The sequence below is a fragment of the Enhydra lutris genome, unplaced genomic scaffold, assembly GCF_002288905.1.
Source record: "Enhydra lutris kenyoni isolate GAN:26980312 unplaced genomic scaffold, ASM228890v2 scaffoldscaffold69, whole genome shotgun sequence".
Taxonomy (NCBI): Eukaryota; Metazoa; Chordata; class Mammalia; order Carnivora; family Mustelidae; genus Enhydra; species Enhydra lutris.
The window spans coordinates 7424920-7452451 of NW_019154153.1; the positions used below are offsets into that span (position 1 = coordinate 7424920).

The 27532-nt window shown below is 42.3% G+C and overlaps 3 protein-coding genes across 4 annotated transcripts in view; 1 reads left to right on the forward strand and 2 right to left on the reverse strand.

Annotated features, from left to right (window-relative positions):
* The window catches only part of LOC111159673 (vesicle associated membrane protein 1), a 76721-nt gene extending 74197 nt beyond the window's left edge, over positions 1–2524 (reverse strand). The window contains exon 1 of the mRNA XM_022522230.1: positions 2382–2524. Within this exon, the coding sequence (XP_022377938.1) occupies positions 2382–2407 (26 nt within the window). The 5' untranslated portion in view covers positions 2408–2524. The remainder of the gene's footprint in view (positions 1–2381) is intronic.
* Positions 2525–16350: 13826 nt separating this feature from the next.
* Positions 16351–17721, reverse strand: LOC111159715 (mitochondrial ribosomal protein L51). Its single transcript, XM_022522275.1, has 3 exons — positions 17494–17721; positions 17299–17409; positions 16351–16667 (listed from the first exon to the last, which is right to left on the reverse strand). The coding sequence occupies exons 1-3, from the start codon at positions 17570–17572 to the stop codon at positions 16471–16473; spliced, it is 387 nt and encodes a 128-aa protein (XP_022377983.1). The 5' UTR covers positions 17573–17721; the 3' UTR covers positions 16351–16470.
* Positions 17722–17997: 276 nt separating this feature from the next.
* The window catches only part of LOC111159714 (non-SMC condensin I complex subunit D2), a 28943-nt gene continuing 19408 nt past the window's right edge, over positions 17998–27532 (forward strand). Inside the window, exons 1-3 of one of the 2 annotated variants that reach the window (XM_022522273.1) lie at positions 17998–18544; positions 19325–19474; positions 27394–27469. In XM_022522273.1, coding sequence (XP_022377981.1) covers positions 19348–19474; positions 27394–27469 — 203 coding nt within the window. In that variant the 5' untranslated portion in view covers positions 17998–18544; positions 19325–19347. The remainder of the gene's footprint in view (positions 18545–19324; positions 19475–27393; positions 27470–27532) is intronic. The other variant, XM_022522274.1, reaches the window with a different exon arrangement.

A 27532-nucleotide genomic window follows, 5' to 3' on the forward strand; every position in this document is an offset into this window, starting at 1 on the left:
CACTTAGATAAACCTGGGGTGCCAGGCAATTGCGTTAATTATGAAACTGTTCCAAGAGCACAGACAGGAAGCAAGAATATGGGTAATGGTCTTTGACATAACATGCATCATAGAGCGTGTCCCTTCCTTTTCTAGATTTGTCGTCAAGTCTCAGGAAGCTCCCCTAGTTCTTCATGTCCCAAAGAGAAATCTTGGTTTACATTACTACACAGATTCTTTCTTTCCCTTAGCCTTAGAAGGAATGAATCTAGTGGAGGTCTTCAAGATAAAATCCTTTCCATGTCCCAACACATGGAGACTAAATTCACCTTCTGAAGAATTCCCAGAAATCTAACCTAAGGCATGAGATTCTTCTCTCCCAAGAAAGAATGCACCAACAGAGGAAGAGCTCTCAAACTTGATGGAGAATAGAAGTTACAGTAAGAACTCCTCATATGGGCTCAGAATCTCACAAAACATACCTCACAGGAGCAGGCCAAGAGTAAATGCATTAAGAATTAAATCATCACAAAAAGGAAATGCCTTGACTACTCACAACAGAACTGATACCCAGAAAATTCTTCCTAAGTGAATTTTTTTTTTTTTTTGGACTAAAAAGATAGAGAATAACTCTTCACAGAAGCTTTACTAGCAGACTATACCCAACTCAACCCCATTAAAGAAATCACTTTCTCATCTCCCTCTAAAGCACAAAGAAAGAAAAAAAGATACAAAGTCATGGAAGGCAGAAGACTCTTGTGTTACTACTGAGCTAAGCAATCTAGTTCTCTGAAAGGTGAAAACTCAGTGAGTAGGTAGCAGCCAGTATTTGGTCTTGGAAGCAGTCCAGGATGGTCGCACCAATGACAATTTTAAGGTCAGAGACCTCGTGATGCCTTGCTTGTCACCATGCTTTCCCCATTTCCTTCAGTTCATCCCACATGTGTGCTGTTGGGAACCAGTACATCCCCTTCCTCCGCAGTGTGTGGAGGAAAAAATGGAATTTTAGGGCTTGGCCAAAAGGCACAGAACATCACATACAGTTAAAACCACAGAAATCAGAACTGAGCTACTCTGGGAGGCCTGGGTATCTCAGTCGGTAGAGCATCAGACTTTTATCTGAGGGTCCAGGGTTCAAGTCCGGTTCAGGCGGTAATCAGTACTTTGGGGTGACTGGGTGGCTCATTGGGTTAAAGCCTCTGCCTTCAACTCAGGTCATGGTCCCAGGGTCCTGGGATGGAGCCCTCCATCGGGCTCTCTGCTGAGCAGAGAGCCTGCTTCTCCCTTTCTGCCTGCCTCTCTGCCTACTTGTGATCTCTGTCTGTCAAATAAATAAATAAAATCTTCAAAAAAATGCAGAAATCAAATAGAGAAAAAGCGAAATGGTTATAAAGCATCTGAAGGTACGATTTCACTTACTATTCGTTGGGAGTTGGGAACACTCAGCAATAAAACATCCAGGGGTAGTCATAACCCATGCGTCACATTAGTAAATCTTTTCCCCTTTTTGTCACTAAGAGAAGCAACACAAATATATCTAAGACAAGCCAGGACTCCAGACAATAATAAGAAAGAAAAGTCTCTATTAAATATATGGTGGTCCTGAGAGGGATGTTCGTCATTCGTCTTGCCACAGTTCTCCCTCAGGATCTTGGGACGCCGGTTGTGTTGAAGATGGTCAGGCACTAAATTGAATTGCTGGAGGAAGTCAGGGATCCTCAGTTCTATTTCTCTTCCAACTTGGCCTGGTCCGGATGACGGGAAAACACCTCCTATACAGGTGGCCTTGAGATGAATGGCTGCTTGGAACCACATGCCACTGCCCCCTGAGTCAGTCTGAGATGCTCGCCTGGCGCCAAAGAACTGTCGGATAAGTTTCTGGATCTTTGCTCACAGCTAAGAGGGGGTGGGCGAGTAGGGTAACATGGCACAGATGGGGCGAGGGGCATACATAAATCCGGAGATCGCAGAGCAACTCAAGTTACTAACAGGCGGGTGCACCCTTTACTGTTTCCAGAGGCCCTAAGTACAGATTCGATCAGACAACAAGAAAGGGTCTTGAACCCCCTCCCCAATGTCTCTCCATGCCCCACCTTCGTCCGGTCCCGGGCTTCACTGTTACCGAGACTGAACGGGGCTCCCCACAAGCCAGAGGAGAGAGTGCCATGAAAGTGGGACCCCCGCGCCCCTACCCGCCCCCGTGGGGTGCTGGCTGTGGCTGCTGCAGGGATGGGGTGCTGCCCTTCCTCCCCAGGGGCGGCCAAGTCTGGGGGCGGCGCGCGGTGGTGTTTCCCCGCGTCGCAGCAGCTGCTGCAATGCGCCATTTTCCGTCCCGCAGAATCCGGCCTGGGGGTGGGAGTTAGCAAGGAGGTGTCGAGCCCCCCACACCAGGGGCAACTCACATTTCTGTGGCTGTTGAGGGATCCATCTTGTCTCCTGAGGCTGCGGCCAGATACCTGGCCGGGGAAACGCTGCTGCTGAAGTCTACGGAGCCGCCAAGCTCCGCCTCCACCTAAAAACCACAGCTCCAGTTGCGGTACAACTTACCGCAGCTACCGCGCGGGTCCCACACTTTATTAGCGTCGGCCACGCCTCCCAGTATCATTGACAACCCCGCGGCCCAATCAACGCGCAGGACAGGCGTCAGTCCGAAGCCAAGCCCGACTACGGCCGAGCCCGCCCCGCCCCTGCAAGTTGGCCAATCTCAGCTCTCCTCTCACAGCCCGACTCCGGGAAGGAGCGGTGGCCGAGGGGATCGTTCACTGACCACTACGACTATAGTTTTGCTTACCAGTCTAAGCGCTGAGTGGAAACAGGCTCCAGCTCTCTGGAAGGGCGGTGCCAATAGTTTGATTTAGGGCCCTTGGGCCCCTGCCAGCCAATCGCTGAGCAGTTCCTAAAGTCCGCCCACGGCCCCTAGCTCCAGCCAATCACAGCCACGGGCGGGCTCCAGCACGCTGCCGCCCAGACCTGACAGTGCTAGGTAAGAAGGCGGTACCGCGAGGCGCGCAGACCCTACCTTCCCACCCGTTACAAACAGGTCTGAGGTGTAGAATCCGTGGAGGCAGAGCCGCGGGCCGCGTCACCCAGTTCCCCGCGCGGAGACTTCATTCATCTTTTTCCTTCAGCATAGCCAGCAAGCTCCTCACGCGGTGTCTCCTAAAACGAACAACCCGTGCACGCCCTCTCCTCCTCTCCCTCCCACGCAGGTCTCCACATCGACTCCATTGCCCAAACCACCTGGAAACCACCCTAGATTTCCTTACCCGTTCACCGAGGTGAGTCGATTTTTCATTCTTAGTTTTTCTAGGATTCGCTCCCCTCGTATCACCGTCCTGCTCTCTCTTTATTATTTTTTTTTAAAGATTTTATTTGTCTGAGAGAGAGAGCGAGAGCGAGCGAGCGAGCGCGCACGAGCCGGGGGAGCAGCAGGCAGAGGCGGAGAGAGAAGCAGGCTCCCTGCCGAGCAAGGGATCCCAGAATTCTGGGATCATGACCTGGGCTGAAGGCAGCCGCTTAACCGACTGAGCCACCCAGGCGCCCCCCTGCTCTCACTTTAGACTATTACCCTTGCCTGGACCCCCTGAGTTGTAAAACTGAACCGTTATTGTAGCTCCCGCTAAGGATAAAAAAGGTGGCAAATGAACTGATGCCACGCTTTCTTATAACTTTGATTTTTTATTTTACATTTATTGAAAGTGTAGACTTATATAGATACAGATTTTTGTAATAGCTCACTCTAGTGCGTACATAAAAAGGAAATTTAAAAAGAGTAACATGGTAACAGTATTCCCAAAACTTCACATTCAGAGCCTCACGCCTATGATTCCTTTTTTTTTTTCTTTTTTTCCATACTCAGTCTTAGATGTCCACGATTGTTCACACAATGTAGTCCTCCGTGCATGCCATCAAGGGCTTTGGCAATGTAGCATTTCTTAAGTGTTCCTCTTCTGTCTCTAGAATTTTCTTCCAAGCCTCAGACACCCGTTTTGCACGTTTTGATTCTTCTGAGTAGGTGTGACAAATACAGTATGACTACTGTCTGGCTGATAGTTGTAATGAAACATCCCAATTTAGATGTTAAAGTATAAACAAAATGCCTCCTAGAATCAAGGAAATGCATGTTTCTGATTCTAGTCTTGCCCTCCCTCATATACATCTTCTAAGAAACCACCGGGAAGATCTATGCAAATGTCGCAATCCTTAAACTCTTAACCACCCCCCCCCCAGTCTCCCTTGAAGGGGCACCTGGGTGGCTCAGTGGGTTAAGCCTCTGCCTTTGGCTCAGGTGGTCATCTCAGGGTCCTGGGATGGAGCCCCACATCCTCTGCATAGCAGAGAGCCTGCTTCCTCCTCTCTCCCTGCCTGCCTCTTTGCCTACTTGTGATCTCTCTCTCTGTAAAATAAAAATATAAAATATTTAAAAAAAAATCTCCCTTGGAAAAAACCAATAGAAAAAAATCAGTGAATTTTTTAAAAATTAAGATTTTATTTAAAGATTTTTATTTATTTATTTATCGGGGCTCCTGGCTCAGTGGGTTAAAGCCTCTGCCTTCCGCTCAGGTCGTGATCCCAGGGTCCTGGGATTGAGCCCTACATCAGGCTCTCTGCTATGCAGGGAGCCTGCTTCCTTTCCTCTCTCTCTCTCTCTGCCTGCCTCTCCTCCGACTTTTGATCTCTGTCTGTCAAATAAATAAATAAAATCTTTAAAAAAAAAGATTTTATTTATTTATTTATTTGGCAGGGTGATAGAGATCACAAGTACTCAGAGAGGCAGGCAGAGGGAGAGGAAGAAGCAGGCTCTCTGCAGAGCAGGGAGCCCACTGTGGGGCTTGATCTCGGACTCTGGGATCATGACCCAAGCCAAAGGCAGACCCTTAACCAACTGAGCCACCCAGGTGCCCCAAAATTAAGATGTTTTTAAACTTGTTGAAAAATAATTATAGATTCACATAAGGTGGTCTCCCATCTCCCTTCACCTAGTTCCCCACAGTAGTAACAGTACAGTATTTAAATAGGAAATTAACATTGGTACAATCCACAGAGTTTATTCATATTTCACCAGTCTTACATGCATTCGTGTGTATGTGTGGTTTTATGCAATATGTATGTAGATTCCCATAACCACCACCACAATCACCGTACAGAACTATGACATTACTATCAGGCTCCCTTGTGCTATCCTTTTATAGCCATATCTACCCCAATCCCTAACCCTTGTCAGCCACTAATTTGTTCCCCATCTTTATAACTTTATTTCAAGAATGTTACATAAATGGGATCATACAGTATGAGACCTTTTAAGATTGGCTTTTTTCCTGTTTTTGCCTATGGATGTCCAATTGCTCCAGGACCATTTGTTGAAAAAGCACCCCTTCCTCCATGATGCCTTTGAAGTCCATCCAACTTATCAATAGTTTTCTTGCTGAGAAGTATTCTGTGGAATGAGTGTGCCATAATTTAACTATCTACCTCACTAAAGGACAAGTGCAATTACTGGGTAGGAAAGTAATCACATGTTTAGTTTTAGAAGAAACTGCCAAACTGCTTTCCAGAGTCGCTTTACCATTTACCAGCAATGTATATGGGATCCAGTTTCTCCACATTTTCACCAACATTTGGTGTTGTCAGTAGTTTCTTTATTCTTGCCATTTCGATAGGTCTGTAGTGATATATCATTGTAGTTTTAATTCTCATTTCTCTAGTGGATGATGATGTTGCACATGTTTTAATGTGTTTTTTGCCATCCATTTATCCTCTTTGGTGAAGGGTCTGTTCATGCCTTTTGCCCATTTTCTAATTGGGCTGCCCCTCCCCTTTTTTTAATAACTATTGAGTTTTGGAACTTCTTTAAGTATTCTAGATAAAGTACTTTGTCTGATAAGTGCTTTCTCCAGGTCTGTCATTTGTCTTTTTATCCTCTTAAAGGGATCTTTCATAGAGCAAAGGTTTTCGGTTCTGTTAGAATCCAATTTATTAACTTCCCCTTCTATGGATTATACTTTTGATGTAAAGTCTAAGAAGCTTTGCCTAGCCCTAGACCCTGATGATTTTTTTCTTATTTTATTTTCTATAAGTTGTATATTTTTATGTTTCACATGTAAGTCTGTGATCTATTTTGAGTTCATTGTTGTATAAGGTGTAAAGTTTAGGTCAGGGTTCATTTTATTGCCTATGGATGTCCACCTGGTCCAGGACCATTTGTTGAGAAAGCAAACCTTCCTCCATTGAACTGCTTTTGCACCTTTGTCAAAAACCAGTTTGGCAACAAAACCTAACAGCACACCTAAAGGATCTGGAAAAGGAACAAAAAAGAACTTATCAAACTCAACACCCCCAAAATAAATAATCCAGTTAAGAAATAGGCCAAAGACATGAACAGACATCTCTCCAAAGAAGACATATAAATGGCTAACAGATGCATGAAAAAATGCTCAACATCATTCATCTTCAAGGAAATACAAATCAAAACCACAATGAGGTACCACCTCACAATGATCAGAATAGCTAAAATTAACCACTCGGGAAAAAAACACAGATGTTGGGGAAGATGCAGAGAAAGGGGAAACCTCTGACACTGTTGGAAATGCAAACTGGTGCAGCCACTCTGGAAAACAGTATAGAGGTTCCTCAAGAAGTTAAAATAGAACTATCCTATGACCCAGCAATTGCACTACTAAGTATCCAAAGGATACAAAAATACTGATTCAAAGGGGCATGTGCACCACAATGTTTACAGCACCGCTATCAATAAAAACCAAATTATGGAAAGAGCCCAAATGATGATGTCCATCAACTGATGAATGGATAAATAAGTGGTGATACACACACACACACACACACACACACACACACACACACACAGGAATATTACTCAGCCATCAAAAAGAATGAAATCCTGCTATTTGCAACAATGTGGATGGAACTAGAGTATATTATTTTAGTGAAATAAGTCAGAGAAAGAAAAATACCATTTGATTTCACGCATATGTGGAATTTAAGAAACAAAACAGAAGAACATAGGGGAAGAGAAGGAAAAATAAAATAAGACAAAAACAGAGAGGGAGGAAAACCATAAGAGACTCTTAACTATAGAGAACAAATTGAGGGTTGCTGGAAGGAAGGTGAGGGGGAATGGGCTAAAGGGGTGATGGGCATTAAGGAGTGCACTTGTTGGGCATCAGCTGCTTCTTTCAGCTTAGGTCACGATATCGGGGTCCAGGGATTGAGCCCCACATCAGGCTCCCTGCACAATGGGAAGTCTGCTTCTCCCTTTCCCTCTGCCCCCACCCCTGGTTCATGATCTCTCTCCTCTCCCTACTCTAATAAATAAAGAAAATATTTTTAAAAAATAAAAGGAGTGCACTTATGATGAGCACTGAGTATTCTATGTAAGTAATGAATCACTGAATTTTACTCCTGAAACCAATACTGCATTATATGTTAACCAACTTGAATTTAAATAAAAACTTGAGGGGAGCCTGGGTGGCTCAATGGGTTAAGTATCTGCCTTCAGCTCAGGTCATGATCTCTGGGGGTCTGCAGTAGAGCCCTGCATCAGGCTCCATGCTCAGCTAGGAGTCTGTTTCTCTGTCTTCCTCTCCCTCAGTCCTCCCCCCCCACCGCCAACTCATGCTTGCAAAGAAATAAATAAAATTTTTAAAAATTTTTTAAATAAATAGGACGCCTGGGTGGCTCAGTGGGCTAAGCCTCTGCCTTCGGCTCAGGTCGTGATCTTGGTGTCCTAGGATCCAGCCATATAGGGCTCTCTGCTCAGCAGGGAGCCTGCTTCCCCCCTCTCTCTGCCTGCCTCTCTACTTGTGATCTCTCTCTCTCTGTCAAATAAATAAATAAAATCTTTAGACTTCTTTAAAATAAATAAAGACTTGAAAGAAAAACATAAAAAAGTATTATTATTTACCTTTAAAAAATCAGTTTGACATATTTGTGAAAGTCTAATTCTGGGTTCTCTATTCAGTTCCACTGATTTGTGTGTCTTTTTCCTTCTGCCAATAACACACTCTTAATTACTATAGGTACATAGTAAGCCTTAACATCATATAGAATTATTTCTACCACTTTACTGTTCTTTTTCAGATTGTTTTAGCTATTCTAGATTTTTTGCCTCAAAAGGTTATTTTTTAAATGCTTTTATGAGCTAACAAGAAAATATAGATTGTGTGACCAAAAAGTAAGTTAAAGCTGGTACTCAGAGAGATAAGCTAAGCACTGTAAGCTGGTTTTGCCTTATGGACTTTGCTAAAAAGTTGAATTTAGGTATGTTGATGGCCTCACTGGATGCCACCGTGGCAGAGGAGACAGAGCTCAGGGCTTTTCTAGGGTTAGAAATCTAACAGAAGGTCCCCACCATAAAGTCAGAACCCCTAAATTGTCATGGAAGAGTGGATTTAAAGTATACTCACACCCACACTGCCTTAGGGAACGCCATAGAAAATTGCTTGTCTGGAACCTAGGTGCCTAGTGGAGATCTTTTACTTCTTTTTCTTTTAAATACTAGCAAAGTATTTATAACCCCAAGCATTGCTTTTCTGCCTAAATGTTTTATTGATCCTAAAAACAAAATGGCAAAAATTTAAATTGGTTTTAGGTTAATAGTGCCACCAAGCACCAGGAGGGAAGCAATGCATTTCTCTCCGGATGAGCTCATCTTCAATCCAGGCCCTGGGGAATTTCCACAGATACAGTTCCAAGAAATGTAAATGGTGATCAAAAATTGCAAACAAATAAGGAACAAGGTTCTAAGAGCAACAGCCAACAGAGATAGAAATAGGAAATAAGAAAGAAAGTTGGAAAATCAAGCCAAGTTGTCCCATGTCTGACTAATAGGAGTTGAAAAAAAGAGAAAACAGGATATGAGATAAAATGAGAAAACAGGATTATAAGAGAAATACAAGAAAATTTTCCTGAATTGAACAAATCCTCTGGATTAAATAATGTTCTGTGTGCCCAACGCAAAGAAAATAGAAGCACATCAAGACACATTTTTTTTTAAAGATTTTATTTATTTATTTGACAGAGAGAGATCACAAGTAGGCAGAGAAGCAGGCAGAGAGAGAGAGAGAGGGAAGCAGGTTCCCTGCCGAGAAGAGAGCCCGATGCGGGACTCGATCCCAGGACCCTGAGATCATGACCTGAGCCGAAGGCAGCAGCTTAACCCACTGAGCCACCCAGGCGCCCCTCAAGACACATTTTTATGAAATCAGAATGTTAGGGAAAAAGAGAAGATCCTAAAAGAATTCAAAAAAGGGTGGAAAAAGAAATAGGAATCAGAATGGCATCTCAATACAGTATTAGAAGACAGAAGACAATGTGGCAGTGCCTTTAAAATTCTGAAGAAAAATGATCATTAATCTAGAATTCCATACCAACCAAACTATCAATATAGGACTAATATAAAAATAAGATCAATAAGTATCAAAAAGTAGAATATAGACTTCTTTCAGCATCAAATTCTTACCTCTCTCTTCAAGTAGGTTACTAGAAGATGTGCTTTGGCAAACAAGAAAGAGAAAGGCAATAGTTATAGGGAATGGAATGCTGGATCCACACACAAAACAGATGAAAGAAAATCCTTGGAATGGTAACTGTGCCACAGACCCAGAAACAACATGTCCTAAATAAGAGTATAGAAAAAACTGCAAGAAAGTCTCCAGAGGAAAAAACTGATAAAGTATCTGACATGTTAAATATTTGAAAAATAATATGAACAAGTATTTTTATAGGTCTGGTGATACATATGGGAAAAAATTAGAGCTAGATACATAGAAAATTATACAAAAGAAAAAAAGGCAATTATTAACTTAAGGAAAAATAAAAAGTTAAATAAGAAATAGAAGTTATTTCACATTTATGTCAATTGATTTTCAACAAGGGTGCCAAGACTATTTAACGGAGGAAGGAATAATCTTTTCAACAAATGTTGCTGATACAACTGGATGTCAACATGCAAAAGAATGAATTTATATGCCTACCTCTCACCATACACAAACATTAAGTCAAAATGTATCAAAAACTTATATTATGCCTGAGTTTTCACATCTGAGAGACCACCAAGGAGCCAACACCAATGTAATCACACGAGGGTTTATTTGACAAGCTTAAGCTTGGGCCCAAGTATACCCGACACAGTGGAGTAAGGACTTGGACCCCGAACCAGATTACAGTCAGAGTTTTTGAAGGCAGAGTAGGGGTGGACTCAGCGGTGGGTGAGGACAAAGCGGGTGTTCAGAAGGGCTATCAGGGTAAAGAAGACTGTCAGGATATTGGAGGCCTGGTTATTATCAAGCCAAGGCCATTTTTCCCTCTAATGAGGCACTAACATGAAGACAGTTGGGAGTTTCCTGGTGGAATGTCACATTCCTCCTATCAAGTGTCCTTGTTAGTGAGATTTAGGTTTAGAAGAAATTTAACTTTCTTTGTTGTAAATCTCTAGGACATTTGTAAACCGAGGGAGACTCCTGTCTTGCAGGATTGTGATCTCTGCAAGTTAACTATTTGTTCACACATACTACCGAGGGGAGGGGAGCAGGTGGAGAGGGGGTGCAAGGTGCCAGCTTTCGCTTTGTCAAGATGGCTGTACTTATGTCAGGGCTAGACTCGAAGTGGGTACAGTTTTGTTTTTCTTGGCCTCCACACTTAAATGTATGAGCTAAAACTATAAAAGTCTTTTTTTTTTATAGATTTTATTTATTTATTCGACAGAGATCACAAGTAGTCAGAGAGGCAGGCAGAGAGGAGAGGGGGAAGCAGGCTCCCTGCTGAGCAGAGAGCCCAATGTGGGGCTTGATCCCAGGACTCTGAGATCATGACCTGAGCCCTGAGCCGAAGGCAGAGGCTTAACCCACTGAGCCACCCAGGTGCCCCAAAACTATAAAAGTCTTAAAAGAAAACGTAGTTATATGTCTCAAAAGAAGATATGAAAATGGTCAGTAAGCACAGGAAAAATGCTTTACATCATCACCCATCAGGGAAATGCAAATCAAAGCCAAAGTGAGATACTGCTTTATGCCCACCAGGATAGCTATAGTGGGGGGGGGGGAACAGATAATACCAATTGTTGCCAAGCATGTGGATAAATTAAACCCTTGTACACTGCAAGTAGAGAGGCAGAATAATACAGCCAATTTGGGAAATAGTTGGTAATTCCTCAAACAGTCAAACAGAGTTACCATGTGACCCAGAAATTCCGCTTCTAGGTATAAACTTAAGAGAAATGAAAATGTCCACACGGGTGCCTGGGTGGCTCAGTGGGTTAAGCCTCTGCCTTTGGCTCATGTCATGATCTCAGGGTCCTGGGATCGAGCCCCGCATCGGGCTCTCTGCTCAGTGGGGAGCCTGCTTCCCCCTCTCTCTTTCTCTCTCTCTGCCTGCCTCTCTGCCTACTTGTGATCTCTTGATCTCTCTGCCAAACAAATAAATAAAATCTTTTTTTTAATGTCCACACAAAACTTTGTCATGAATATTCATAGGTCACATTATTCAGAATAGCCAAAAAGTAAAAAAAAAAAATAATAATAAAAATCCAAATGTCCACCCACTAATAAATGGATAAATATGGTGTGGTATATCCATACAATGGAATGTTATTCAGCAATAAAAAGGAATGAAGTCCTGATATATTCTATAACATGAATGAACTTTGAAAGTACTATGCTAAGTTTAAAAAACCAGTCACAAAAGATTAAATATGGTGTGATTCCATTTAGATGAAATATCCCGAATAGGCAAGAATCTATAGGGACAGAAAGTGGGTTAATGGCTGTCTAGAACTGGGAGTACCTCAGAATGTGATCTTATTTGGAAATAGGGTTGTTGCAGATGTAATCATTAGAGATGAGGTCATATTGGAGTAGAGTGGGCCCCACTCTGGTATGACTAGTATCTTTATAAAATGGGAAAATCTGGAGACACACACACACAGGGAGAATGCCATTTTAACATGAAGGCAGAGATCAAGTTCATACATTTACAAGACAAGGAACACCAAAGATTGCCCGCAAACCAGCAGAAGCTAGGAGAGAATCATGAAATAGATTTTTCCCTCATAGCCCTGAGAAGAACCAATCCTGCTGACATCTTGATGTCAGACTTCTAAGCCTCTAGAAGTGTGAAACAGTAAATTACTGTTGTTTAAGCCACCAAAGTTGTAGTATTTTGTTATGGCTGCCCCAGAAAACTAATATGTACAGCTGTCTTGAAGTACCTTATGTTATATACCCCAAATCAGCAACAGACATACATATATTGTACATGTACATTACACATGATTGTGTAATAGGTGGTGAGAATATCAAAAGGTACCTGAGGGTGTGTAAAGTTTGACCTGTTATAATAAATACTGATAAGTTTAAGAAACCAACAGGATGAAATAAATGTTTCTTAGAATATAAATCACCCTAAAGACAAAAATAAACATTATTTTTCTGAGAGACCACATGATCTTTACTTATCCATCAAAAGATGTGTTTCTTTTTTTTTTTTTTAATTTATTTTTCCTCTATCTCCCCTCCATAGCCATAGACATTATAAATTGTTTGATAGGGGGCCTGTGTGGCTCAGTGGGTTGGGCCTCTGTCTTGGGTTCAGGTCTCCATCTCCTTATCTGGGTGCTGAGATTGAGCCCTGCCTCAGGCTCTCTGCTCAGCAGGGAGCCTGCTTTCCCCTCTCTCTGCCGGCCTCTCTGCCAGCTTGTTATCTCTCTGTCTCTGTCAAATAATTAAATAAAATAAATAAAAGTCTTTTAAAAAATTAAATAAATTGTTTTATATAATTCTGTGTTTTTGCAAAATATGTTACTTTCTGTTCATGTACTTTTAATTACATACATGATGTTTTAAATCTCATTCTGTTTCTTTTTCTCACTTAGATTTAAGTTTCAAAGATTCCTGTTTTAGACAATGAAAATCATATAATTTGTAAATGACCACAATTTGATCTCTTCTTTCAATCCTCATATCCATTCTCTCTTTTCCATCCTCCCTCGATTCCTTCCTTCCTTCCTCCCTCACTTCCTTCCTCCTTCCTCCCTCCCTCTCTTCCTTCCATGACACCGACTAGGACCTTCAGTCCTAACTTAAAGTGCAGCAGTAATAGCAGGCATCCTTGTCTTGTTGCTGATTTTTTTTTTTTTTTTTGAGGGGGGTTGCGGGATGAGAGGGCAGAGGGAGAGGGAGAGAATCTTTTTTTTTTTTTTAAGATTTTATTTATTTATTTGACAGAGATCACAAGTATGCAGAGAGACAGGCAGAGAGAGAGGAGGAAGCAAGCTCCCTGCTGAGCAGAGAGCCCAATGTGGGGCTCGATCCCAGGACCCTGAGATCATGACCTGAGCTAAAGGCAGAGGATTTATTTAACCCACTGAGCCACCCAGGTGCCATGAGGCAGAGAATCTTAAGCAGGCTCCGTGTCCAGCATGGAGGCTGAGGTGAGCCTCCATCTCACGACCCTGAGATCATGGCCTGAGCCAAAATCAAGAGTCAGACACTTAGCTGCTGAGCCACCCAGGCACCCCTTGTTGCTGATATTAAAGTGAATACATGTCCATTAAATATCTGTTGCTGATCTCTGTATATAATCTTTGCCAAGTTAAGGAAATTCCCTTCTGTTTCTAGTTTAACAGGCTTTTTAAAAAAATCATAAATATGAGTTGAATTTTTAAACTCCCTTTTCTGTATCAACTAAGATAATCATGGAGGGCTAAAGCTTCATCTTTCATAACAGGAAGCTAATAAAATCTAAAGCTGATAAATCATAAAGAGCAGTAGGGCATATTATTTCAAGTTATGATAATAAATACCAGAATAGTTCAAAGAAGTGAAAGCCCTTGGGTTAAATGGATGATGAACATTAGCGAGGGCACATGATGTAATGAGCACTGGGTATTATTTAATACTGACGAATCACTGAATTCTACCTCTGAAACTAATAATATACTATACTTTAATTAATTGAATTTAAATTTTTTAAAAAGTGAAAGCATTTCATTCGAGAAAGGTAGTTTGGAGGGTAGATGGGTGAAGTAGGGGACTGATGTTTTTGTCAATTTCCCCCCCTCCCTTTTTGAGTAGGCTCCATGCAGGACTTGAACTCACTACCTTGAGATTCAGACAAGAGTTGAGATCAAGTGTCAGACACATAACCAACTGAGCCATCCAGATGCCCCATTTTCCCTTCTTTTTAATTAACTATATGCATGTATTACCTTTATTTTAAAAATAAAGCTTAATTTAGAAATAAATCAAGTCTCCTACCCCATCTTAAAAATTGAGATATAATTCGTATCCCATATAATTCACTCATTTGGTATATAGTGATTTTAAGTGTATTCACAAGGTTGCACAACCATCACTGCTAACTCCAAAACATTTTTATCATCCCAAAAAAGACCTTATACCTGTCAGCAGTCATCTCTCATTCATCATCCCTTACCCTGTCCCCTGGCAACAACAAATCTACTTTCTGTCTCTGTGGATTTGCCTATTCTGGACATTTCATATAAATATAAGCCTTTTATGACTGCCTTCTTTGATCTACCATAGTGTTTTCAAGGTTCATCCGTGTTGTTATATGTATCAATAACTTATTCTTTTTTATCGCTGAATGATACTCCATTGTGTGGATATACATTTTTAAAAAGATTTTATTTATCTGAGAGAGAGAGAGACAAGCAGAGTGAGAGGCATAGAGAGAGAGAGAAGCAGACTCTTCGATAAGTGTGGAGCCCAACATAGGGCTCCACCCCAGGATCTTGAGGTCATGATCTGAGTTGAAGTCAGACTCCCAACCAACTGAGCCACCCAGGTATCCACCCCCCATTTTCTTTATTCATCAGTTGATAGAAATTTGGGTTCTTTCTTTTTTGGCTGTTATTAATAACAATGCTATGAACATTTGTGTACCAGTCTTTGTATGAACAATGTTTTCATTTCTGTTGCGTATATACCCAACAGGTGTGGAATTGCTGGGTCATATGCACCATTGAGCACTCTTCTTTTTCCTGCTTGGAACTTTCTACCACTTCTTCTGCTTCTTTCTCCCCTTACCGAAACCCCGTCCTCTTCTAGGAAATCTCTCCTGATTAGGCCAAATACAATCTCTTATCTATCTCATTTATCCCCATGTCAGAAGATTCCAAACATGGCTAGTGAAAATTACCTGAGCCTCTGATTTCAATCAGAATTATTGAAAACTAGAGGAGTAATACTTTGAATAAGTAAATACCTGGAAACAATCTAACTAGCTATCAAAATGGAACTAGTAAAACATTATGATATAGATGTGAGGATATAAAACAATATCCAAGTTATACTAAGTAAATAAGAAAGGTACAGTAGTATGGAATGCTACTCTTCTCAAAAGGACTTATATAGTTAATATAAGCTTGAACATGCACGCTGTATGTCCAAAGGACTAAAAAGAATCTTTTAAGAATGGTTGCCTCTGGGAAAAAAAAGAGTGGTCACCTCTGTGAAGGAGCACAAAAAAACAGTCTGTGAGAAACTTTTCACTTGATGACACTTCAGTAATTTTAAATTTTGCATCGTATGTAGGATACATTTTTAAAACGTGTCTTAGGAAAACAACACCTAGATGTGCAAGACTCAGCTCAGCTCTACAGATCACAAATCTTTGGAGGCAGGGACCAGGCTTTTGAAATTGTGAAACTACCAAGATGATTCTGACGATCGGTCAGGCTTAGGATGTAAACCATTTATATGGTACTTAATGGCTCAGAATGAAGTGTACATGTGAGAATAAATCTTTATTCCCTAACTAGAAAAGCATATTATCTATTACATTTTGTTCTTCCTATAGAAGAGGTACCCAATATTTTTGGTGAGAATAATGCAGAAGCATAATCCCATCTGTTACATTTACACCAGTGTGAAAGTGTTTTTAAAAACACATTTAACATAACAGAATTATGAGGTAATCAAAAGTTACCACTTTCAGTACATGAAGGGCTAAATGCAAAGTGCCAACAATAATTTTTATTTTTTGGGGCGCCTGGGTGGCTCAGTGGGTTAAGCCTCTGCCTTTGGCTCTGGTCATGATCTCAGGGTCCTGGGATCGAGTCCCACATCGGGTTCTCTGCTCGGCAGGGAGCCTGCTTCCTCCTCTCTCTCTCTCTCTCTCTCTGCCTACTTGTGATCTCTCTCTGTCAAATAAATAAAATCTTTAAAAATAATAATAATTTTTATTTTTTAAAAGGTATAGGTATGGCTAGCCTGCAAAGGGCATATGGTTAAGTCCAAACCCAAGACTATAAGACTTATGGATAAGTCAGACTTCATAGTCTACACGAATGAGTAAAAGTTCAACTAGAGTAAAATAAAGTATGAGGATAACAAATTCCAAAGAAGCCCCATTTTATTACAGAGAGCATACAAATTCCTTTCCTTATAAGGAAAAGAACTGTTCCCCTTCTCTACGTGACAGATGTGCCTCTTCCACAGTTCCCAGGTTTCTCTTCTACCGATACTTTCCATGCCGATTAAAGTGTTTGTAGAGGTAACTGATGCGCTTGTTAAGGTTGTGCAGGTCATCAAGGAACATCCTGTTTCCAACCATTCTCTTCTTTCGGATACAACGTTGTAATTCGTTCCCCTTCCAGCCCCGAAGCCATCTGGGGCCCTTGACCAGTTCTTTGGGGTGCCTTTCAAAGTCTCCTGTGTAATGTGAGAGAGGGTATTAGTTCCAAGACAAGAGGGAAGCCAGCCTCCACCCGCTAAGCCTTCAGCACAGAGTTGCCATTTCCCTGACCTACACCTACAGACAAGACACATTATACCACATAATCGAGAGCACAGCCTCGGGGCGCCTGGGTGGCTCAGTGGGTTAATAAGCCTCTGCCTTCGGCTCAGGTCATGGTCTCAGGGTCCTGGCATCCAGCCCCGTATCACACTCTCTGCTCAGCAGGGAGCCTGCTCCCCACGCCACCCCCACCCAGCCACTCTCTCTCTGCCTGCCTCTCTGTCTGCTTGTGATCTCTCTGTCAAATAAAAGTGGGAAAAAAAAAAAAAAAAAGCACAGTCTGTGGAGCCAGTCTTTTCGGGTTGCTGGGGCTTCAAATTTTGCCATTTACTAGCTTTGGGAAAATCACACAATGTCTCTGTGCCTCAGTTTCCTCGGCTGTAAAGTGAAAAAGTTATTCTAAGAAGTAACAGCACCGTACACAACGTAGACACGCACGTGTCTACTCTTACTATTGAGCATGGTACCGTTCCTATACTGGTCCAAAAAAAGTCTTTAAGGCACAACTGCCATTCTGAGATTCTATGCCGCAGAGTCACGTCTTACCCAGAATCCCGATGTTGTCATACACCCCGAACATGGCCCTTTTCTCGTTCCAACGATCAACCACTTTGGGAGGAGGAAGGGTGAGCCTTACATGGAACATTCTAGGAATACCTAGGGATGGGGAAGAAATGGAATGAATATGAGCTGCTTACAAAACAAGCAGCTCTCTGGCGTTTTTCTGTATGAGTCACTTACCCAGAGAGAAGCTTCTGCAGGCCAAGGGCACCCGGCCCCATAGGACCCTTCCTGCCCCCAAAGAGAGGCTCCCTGCCATTGCTCTCGTCTCTCCCCCACAACAGCACAGCGTCGCACGTGGCCTTCAAAGAGATGACAGGGACCTTCCGCACTAGCGTCAGAGGGCACTAGACGCAGGGAGCCATCTTGGGCCTCACCCCGCCTCGGCCCCTCCTTCCCCAGCCATAAGCCCCGCCCTCCTGGTGCAGAAGTACGGAGACCTTGACAACCTCCCGCTCCGCCCCTCCCCGGTGCTTCCGGTTCGCCTGCAGAAGTCTGGGAGCGTCAGAACGACGGAGCCGCTGGTCTTGTGGTTGCCTGGGAGGCCCCCGAACTGAATTTCAAGAAAATTCTATCCTGGGTTGTCCTTCAACTGTGAGGGAGATGAAGGTGCAGACCCTGGAACCCCGAGCTTCCTTTTTCTGTGCCTCACATCAGTTTTGCGCTGTAGCTGTTTTTATTACCGCTTTTCTCCTGGAGAGGAAATGTAAGGCTCAGAGAGTGAAGTGACCTGCTGGACGTCACATAGCAGAGGCGATGGCGGAACGTGGACTACTGCCTAAGCCTTCTAAACTCCCGGCTTGGACTTTCCTCCTGTCCTGGGGGGATGACTGAGTGAGCCCTAGCCCAGGGACGCTACCAATTCCCGGTTAGAAGCGGAGGAGAACCCTGCAGCCGCCAGGCGAGGAGAAAGGGCGCGGGATCCAGACCCCGCCCTTCCCTCGGCAACGCGGCCCGTCTTCCCGCCTCCTGCGGAGTGATTGGCCGGTTTCTGCAGTGAGTGTAGCGATTGGCCTCCTAACGGCCGTTGAGATTTGAACTCCACGTTTGTGGCTTTGCCCGCACGGCGCCTGGCTCTGAGGCGGCTCTTTGCCTCCTGCTGCCGGAGATTGGCCGGTTTCTCTGCCCGCTCGAGAGCTGCGGTACTGATTGGTGCGTATTGTGCACTCCGTCTTTTTCCCTTCATTTCGCCTCGAGACCTGAGTCGGAGGAGCGACGGCTGAGTTCTGAGGTGTGGTATTAATGGGCGGCGGGGAATGAGAGACTGGGCATGTTGGGCTCGGGGCAGTATGACGCGGTATTAGACCGGGCAGGAGAGGCAGGAAGTTCCGTGCGTATATCCTTGGGGTAAGATGTAGTAGAAACAGTACGTTTTACAGATCCGCTACGGAATATGGGCAAATCGCCTAACTTTCTAAGTTTCAATTTCCTCATCTGTAAATTGGGTTATATTACTATGCATTCCTTGATATTAGTATTTGGAGAACTAGATCAGGTATGATGTATTAAAATAGCCCATCGAGTAGGTGACACATTGTAAACAAATATGTATTAAATGTTAGTACTCCCATTCTGGGGCGAGGACACCCACTAACCCATGCTGGCTCACTGTCCTGGCCTCGGGTGAGACGGTCTCTGTGTTAAACTTTGTCCATAACAACGAAAATAATAATGCTAACTTGATGCATTGATACATCACTTTACAGCTCTGTAAACATTTTCATAGCCCTTGACTCATTTGATCCTCAGAGCAACTTTGTAAAATAATCAGAGATAAGTAACTCCATTTTGCAGATGCGGTTCACCGGGTTATGTGACATGACCAAGTGGCAGAGTCACAACTAGAATTAGATTCTAGTCCAGGGTTGATCTCACATCTTCTGAGGTAATGTTACCAGCTTGATAGAAGTTTGATATAAGCATCATATATTGAAGGGAGAGGAATAACAGAACCAGATAAAAAGACAGGCCTTAGATATAAACCCTAACCTATTTGCTGTTTGGGTTCCAGCCCTGTGAGCCAGTGGGAGAAAGATGTCTCCCCAACTGTATGAGTTCCGTCTGCCTTTATCCCCCGAGGAGTTGTTGAAAAGTGGAGGGGTGAATCAGTATGTTGTGCAAGAGATATTGTCCATCAGAAATCTTTCATCACAGCTTAGAGGTAAGACCCCATGCTGCTACTGTGCTTAGCACTTCAAAACAACCATCCCACATGTAATTATATTGTCTGTCTGCTCCACTAAGCTCCATGTGGACAAAGAACATGTCTTTCCTAGTCACTGTTTTTTCCTAGCATTGCTTGGGATGTATTACATGAAGAATGTACACATTAACCTCCTTTCCTCAATTATTCAGTAAATGGTCTGGGTGTATGTGGCTACTCTTTGGACAAAAACTTATTTTTAATCTTTATCTCTTATCATACGCCAAAATTAAGTTCGGGTGGATTTAAAGGTTATAGGAGAAGGTAGCTTTCTCAGAATGAGTGGGACTTGATCTGACCTGTTTAAGTAAAAATTTTTTAAAGTTTAGATCTCTTGTTTCCAAGAGTGTAGTATGGGGGAAAACAAACAAACAAACACACATGTATAGCTGCAACACTGAACAGTGTATGTACAATGCAGTTATCCATTGAAACCTAGAGCTGAACGAGGCGATTTATGTTTTTTTTTAAATTTTTTTATTTATTTTTTATTTTTTAAAAGATTTTTTTTATTTATTTATTTGACAGAGAGAGATCACCAGTAGACAGAGAGGCAGGCAGAGAGAGAGAGAGAGAGAGAGGGAAGCAGGCTCCCTGCTGAGCAGATAGCCCGATGCGGGACTCGACCCCAGGACCCCGAGATCATGACCCGAGCCGAAGGCAGCGGCCCAACCCACTGAGCCACCCAGGTGCCCCCAAGGCGATTTATATGTTATCAGTGAGCCTGTTATCAGCGAGTTATCAGGACCCTGGGATCTGACCTGAGCCAGAAGCCAACTGAGCCACCCAGGTGTCCCAATGCATCATTTTTTAAATAGATAATCACTATTAGAGTTTTGTTGTTGTTGTTGTCCTGGGATTGGGCCCCGCATCGGGGACTTAGAGGGGAGCCTGCTTCCCTTCCTCTCTCTCTGCCTATTTGTGATCTCTGTCTGCCAAATAAATAAATAAAATCTTTAAAAAAAAATTTGAAGAAGTGAACTATGCCAATTCTCATAGGCATTCTAAGCAGAGACAAAAGCCAGTGCTGGGGATCTGAGGTGGGAAAATGCCAATCTGGTTGGAATGGAATAAGCTAGGGCAAAAGAGGTCAGGTGAGAAGTGATCTAGATTCCTCTATAGTCATGCTCCTCCAAGTGTGGTCTTTAGACTAGCAACATTAGAATCATGATTTAGGAACTTATCAGAAATCCAAGCTCTAACTCAGAACTGCTGAATCAGAAAATCAATTTTTTAAGATCCCTAGGTAATTCAGATGCACATTTAAATTGGAGAAGTACTAATCTAGAGTCTTACAGGTCGTGTTAAGGATTTAGCTTCAGTGTGAATGAGTTTGAAACCCACTGGGTTTTGAGCAGAGGAGTGACATGGTCTGACATTTTAAAAATATCACTGTTGGTGTGCCTGGGTGGCTCAGTGGGTTAAAACCTTTGCCTTTGACTCAGGTCATGATATCAGTGTCCTGGGATCGAGCCCTGCATTGGGCTCCCTGCTCAGCAGGGAGCCTGCTTCCCCCACCCCCACCTGCCTCTCTGCCTACTTGTGATCTCTGTCTGTCAAATAAATAAGTAAATAAATCTTTTTTTAAAGAATATCACTGTTGTTTTGAATAGAGAGTGTGAGTGGCAAGGGAAGAAGCAGGGAGACTGATTGCAAGACTAATACAGTAGTACCAAGTTGCTTGCCTGGGTGATAGCAGTGGAGGTAATTATAAAAAATTAGGTACTGAACAGATGTTGAAAGTCGAGCAAACAAGACTGTTAATGGATTGGCTTGAATTTATAGGGTTAGAAAAAGAAGAATCTAGCATGACAGGGCTTTTGGAAGAATGGAGATGCCATTTACTGAAATGGAGAAGAATATAAGAGGAAGAGGTTTATTTACTTTTTTTTAAGATTCTTATTTATTTGAGAGACAGAGAGAACAAGTGAGAGGAGGAGCAGAGGGAGAAGCAGACTCCCTGCAGAGCAGGAAGCCTGACGTGGGACTGGATCCTAGGACCCTGGGATCATGACCTGAGCTGAAGGCAGATGCTTAACTGACTGAGGCACCCAGGCGCCCGAGATGAGCAGGTTTGGTCTGTTGGTTGTAGAGTTCTGGAGTTGGGGGGAGAGATGCCATCTGCAGGTATATATTTGGGGTCTGATATTGAGCATGTAAAGGACATTTAAAGGAAGAAATTTGAATGTAGACAGAGATGAAAAGCAACTTAAAAACATAAGATCTGAGACAGTCCAATATGTAGAAGCTGGGAAGATGAGAAGGAAGCAGTAGGAGACACTAACGGCCAGTCATTGAGGGAGAAAGTGAACAGAGGTGCTACCTGGAGGCTAAATGATGAGACTATTTCAAAAAGAAAGGGAGAGCTTGGGACTCTTGGGTGGCTCAGTGGGTTAAAGCCTCTGCCTTCAGCTCAGGTCATGATCCCAGGGTCCTGGATCGAGCCCTACATCGGGCTCTCTACTTAGCAGGGAGCCTGCTTCCCCCTCTCTCTCTCTGCCTGCCTCTCTGTCTGATGTGATCTCTGTCAAATAAATAAAATCTTAAAAAAAAAAAAGAAAGAAAGAAAGAAAGGGAGAGCTTAACTGCCAATTAATGACTGGATTTTGCAATGTGGCTATTGCAGTGTTGGGGAAGGCAGTTTCGGAGGAGCGATGGGGCAAAAGCCTAAATGAAAGAGGTTTATGTGAAAATGGGAGGACAGTTTAGATAACTCTGGTTGTTTTGCTTTAATGTGGAACAGAGAAATGGAGTAGTAGTAGATGGGGAGATAGAATTGAGGAAGGATTTTTTGGTAAGCTGGGTGGCATTACGTGTGTGTGCTGAATGAAAGCACTCAGAGAAAGAAAGGTTGATGATGCAGGAGGGGAAGAGGATGAGCGTTGGGGCAGTATCTGTAGTAGGTGAGAGTGTGGGATCCAGTGCACAGTGGGAGGAGATATTTTTATTAGAGCATGGGAGAGTTTATCCATAGCAGCAGAAGAAAAGGCAGGGTACATGGGCACAGATGCAGATAGTGCAGGAAGATACAGATCTCAGGGCAATTGGAAATTCTCTTCTGTGTGATTCTATTTTCTCCCTGAGATAGGAAGTGAACCCTTTAACTGGAATGGAGCTGGGAAAGAAGTTCTTGATCTTCTGAGCAGAGGAAAGATAGGAAATAATTGCTTAGAGGAAAGTGAGTAGGCCTGGGAATTTGTAATAGGCTTAGCAAGAAGTACTAAGGGTCCACTTGAGATTGATGGTCTTAAGTTTAAAGTGAGAATAGGCGGCATGATTGTGTATTTTTGTCAAGCCATTTTTATTTGTGTGGTTACATGAATGGAATAAGCAGTCAGTTGGATTTAATCCACATTTGCCAAGGGAATAAACATGTTGTGAATTTTGGGGGCCCCAGGGTCGGGGGGTGGGGGAGCATGAGCGAGGGAAGGGGCAGAGGGAAAAAGCACACTCCCCACTGAGCAGGGAGCCTGACACAGGACTGGATCCCAGGACTTTGGGATCATGACCTGAGCCAAAGGCAGATGCTTAACCAACTGATAGCTCACCCAGGTGCCCAGTGTTGTGAATTTCAATGGAAAAAATTAGACCATAATGTCTAACAATAGGGGCACCCGGCTGAGTCAGTAGAGCAAAGGACTCTTGATCTCAGGGTCATGAGTTCAAGCCCCATGTTGGGCATGAAACCTACTTAAAAAAAAGAAAGAAAGAAACCACAATGCCTAACAATAGAAGAATAGTAAGTTAATTAAGATACATGCATTCAGTGGAATATTATGTGACCATTAAAAATTATTTACAAAGGTTTTATGATATGCTTATTGTAATATTAAATTTTAAAAAGCAGAACAGAGAATTGAATATGTAATATGGCCTCAAGCAGAAATATTGTGCATACAACATAGATAGATATATGTGCTTAATATTGTTCTGATTTCTTCGTGGGGATTATCTCAACCTTTACCATCCTGAAAAGCCCTAGAAGTGTGATCTTTTATTACACGCAGTTTAGAGAGGAGGAAACAGACTTAGTAAGCTAAGTAGCTTGGCGTGGTAAATGTTCAAGCCAAATGTAAACCTTGACTAGTCTGACTCTAGACTAGATCAGTGGGTAATGCTTCAAAGAATTAAAGAGATATATGGACCAAGAAAATCGCTGGTTGTAATGAAAAATGGGTAGTTGGTAATCTTTGAGAAGAATAGTTGTTAGATTGGTAAATCTCAGAAACAGATTTCAGGAAATTGAAAGAGGAGACACAATTTAAAAGGGCTATGATAGCAAGGTCAAATGAAAGGTATTGAGCATATTTGTTTTATTTATTTTAAAGGGAGGCCTGAGCCTGTTGTCAGGATAAGAGCACGTCCTCAACAGGGTAAAAGCAAAGGTGAAAAAGAGGAGATAAATCTTTGGGGCAGTGAGACAAATTAGTTTTAGATGAGAGAAACTTTTTGCTTGAGACTCAAGCAAAGAATGGGAAGATGTTGGTAGAGGGCCTTGTTGACAGGGAGTAGGATAAGTGAGAACCTGTGCTTTGGGTTTTGTTCTTTTTGATGAAGTGGAAGACAGTCATCTACTAAAGTCAGAGAGGCGTAGGGTAAGAAGTATAAAGGAAGAGGAGAATGTGTTATGATTATATATAAGGCTAGGGAGACTGTAAGAACTGGAGGAATAAGACAGCTTATTTAAAAATTACAGAAAAGGGGCTTGTGGGTGGCTCAGATGTTTAAACATCGCCTTCTGCTCAGGTCATGATTCCAGGGTCCTGGGATCAAGCCCCACATCGGGCTCCCTGCTCAGTGTGGAGTCTGCTTCTCCCTCTCCCTCTCCCTGCTTGTGTGCTCTCTATCCCTGTCAAATAAATAAAATCTTAAAAAAAAAAAAATCACAGCATATTTTTTTTTTAATTTTTTATTCATTTGACAGAGAGAGAGAGAGATCACAGGTAGGCAGAGAGGCAGGCAGAGAGAGAGGGAAGCAGGCTCACCGCTGAGCAGAGAGCCCGATGGGGGGCTCGATCCCAGGACCCTGAGATCATGACCTGAGCCGAAGGCAGAGGCTTAACCCACTGAGCCACCCAGGTGCCCCAAATCACAGCATATTTATACGTAGTTTGACGTCCTAACACTACAGTGAATCAGGTCAGTGACAGCAGCGATACTTAGAGTACAAGATTCTGGTTCTACTTTCAAGGCAAACCAACTTGGCATTGGAGAAAAGATGAATTCAGTGAATTCTTTTCTTCCCCTTCCTCAGAAAGAACTTGGTGTACAACTTGGTTCAAAACCTAATTCCCATACTGCCTTGCCACTCCTACATGTTGTAAGACATAATTCAACTCTACTTCCCTTGATACTGAAGTATTTATCTAGAAACAATACGGTCAGGATGAAAAGAGCATTGGACCTGAGAATCAAAAGACCCTGGGTTTTCAAAATGTAATAAAAAGTGGTAACAAGTGCTGCTTTCCCAAGGGGCATGGGAGAAGAATGAGGCACAAACAAGTCAGCTGTAAGAGAGAGGGAGCAGGGGAAGACAGCTGAAAGGACTGTTGCCGGAGCAATTCCTCAGTCAGGCATTTATTAGATACAAGGTAACGACAAAGGAGAAGAAAAGAAGGTTATACAATAGCCATAGGCCTAGTAGGTAAACAAAAAGGAATGTGAGTCCTATATTGGTTACAAGTCTTAGAGGTAAACAAGAAGAGGAGTAAGGTGTGTCTGGTCCAGCAGCCTGGATTTGTAATTGAGTCGGTGCACTTAAAGGGATTACCTTAACAGGAGGCTTTCTCTGAAGTAGGGGAGACAACTAAAAACGGAAGCAGGGTGGCCTTCTGCCCTAAGCGGGGCAGGGATTCCCAGCTGCTTGGCTTCCACTAACATGTATCATCCTCTCCACCAGAGGCCTGTTGCTAGTACAGGTTTTTCGCAGGGTCATCTTTAAGCATGCTTGCATGACCAGTACAACTCCTCATTAGTTAGTTGTATTTTAAGCAGTATATTATTCTGAGGGACAATTACAGACAAGTATGTTACAAGTGTTTGACATAATCACATTACAAAGTAGGGAAGAAAAGAGCTAACCTACATAACTGAAGACCAGTAGTATTTTGACTATATACTCTGGAAAGAAGAACTTAACACAATTGTTATAATCTAAGTTAGTAAATATTTTTATAAGTGTTTAGGTTAGCAATTCTGAAATTCTTTTATATTTATACCAGGATTAAGGAAATATGTAAATGAACTCATGTTCTTAATATATACACAAATAAAAATAGATATGGGGGATATGTATATATACATACATGCCTCCTGTTCTCTGCTGAGAGGGCCTAAAAACTATGATACTCCAATAGCAGTAGGCCTAACTAGTGCCTCAAACTTGGTTCCTAGATGTCGGACTTCCATAAAAGAAACCAGGACTCTACTGAGAATGGTTGATTCCAAGACTGGGCCAGGGAAAGTACCAGATGAGCCTGAAACATCTTATGGTACAAGAAACTGGGAGAATGAAAGTGAAGGGAGCAAGTTGAAAGGACACAAGTCAAGTTGAAGGAACTCCCGGTGGTCAAATATGGGATAATCTGAGCAACAAAATAGATAGTAGGAGGAATGAATTAAAAGAGAATAAAAGAAATATCCATGAGTCTACTCTGATTTGAATAAATAATTGAGGGGGAAGGGACAGCTCATCCTTCGAGTGGTATTCCAATTAGTAAGTGTAGAAGGAATGATGGAGAAAGAAAAATCAGCATACGGGGCACCTGGCTGGCTCAGTTGGGAGAACATACGACTCTTGATCTTGGGGTTGTGAGTTCAAACCCCATATTGGGTGTAGAGCTTACTTAAAAAGAAAATCTTTTGAAGAGAAAGAAAAAAGACAAATCACTATATAGTAAATACCTCAGTAATAATTGTGGCTGGCAAGAATCATGGACAGATGCCTAAAATAGTGGGCAAAATGTGATGAGAGACAGGATATTTGCACAGTTTCAAAGTATCTCCCCACAAGATACTTAATTACTGCAAAGGGGGAAAATAATAACTTTACAGAGGAGATACCTGGCAAACACTAACAAGGGGTCAAAGTTAACATAGTAATAAGGCTTTGATATCATGTATTTCTTGGTAGGATGCATTGAAAGGACCCAACCTCCCTTCTGCATTCATCTTGCCAAAAATGCGCATAACCTCAGTCTAATCATGAGAAAATAGTAAACAATCCCAGACGGAGGGACATTCTATAGAATAACTGACTAGCATACTTCGAAAGTGTTAAGACTGTGAAAAACATAGGAGGAGACTAAGGAAACATGACAAATAAATGCACTGTGGGATCCTGGGTGGGATCCTGGACCAGGAAAAGGACATAAATAGAACAACTAACAGAATTCACATAAGGTCTGTAGATTCATTAATAACATTGAGTTAAGGTTAATTTCTTAGTTTAGGATAGATTCTTGTGCTGTGGTTATATAAGACGTTAACACTATTAGAGTGAAAAGTGTAAGAACTTTGTATGTTTTTTTGCCACTTTTGTAATTTCAAAATTAAAAAAAAAGAGATCCTGAGTTTGTGTTCACTACTAACTACACTGAACGGTCACACAACTGCTTGGAGACTTAATTCCTTTTCCCCTAAAATAGGCATAATACCATCTGCTTTATTGAACTTAGAGATGTAATGAAACTCAAGTAAGACTTTCGTTATAAAACAGGACAAATGTAAGATTTACTATTATTATAATAGATTACTTCAAAATGAACTGTTTTCATGATTCGGCCAATAAAAGTAATTAACTCAATTTTCTACTATGGGTAGAATTTACCAGAAAGACCTCTCCTGTCTGTATTAATTGGTTTCTTTCATCTTTATAGCATTTCAGGCTGCCTTCCGTGCTCAGGGGCCGCTGGCTATGCTGGAGCACTTTGATACCGTCTACAGCATTCTACAGTAAGTATAACGCACATGGCTGGCTGGTAGTTTAAGAACTTTTGGCTATTGACCCTAAATTTG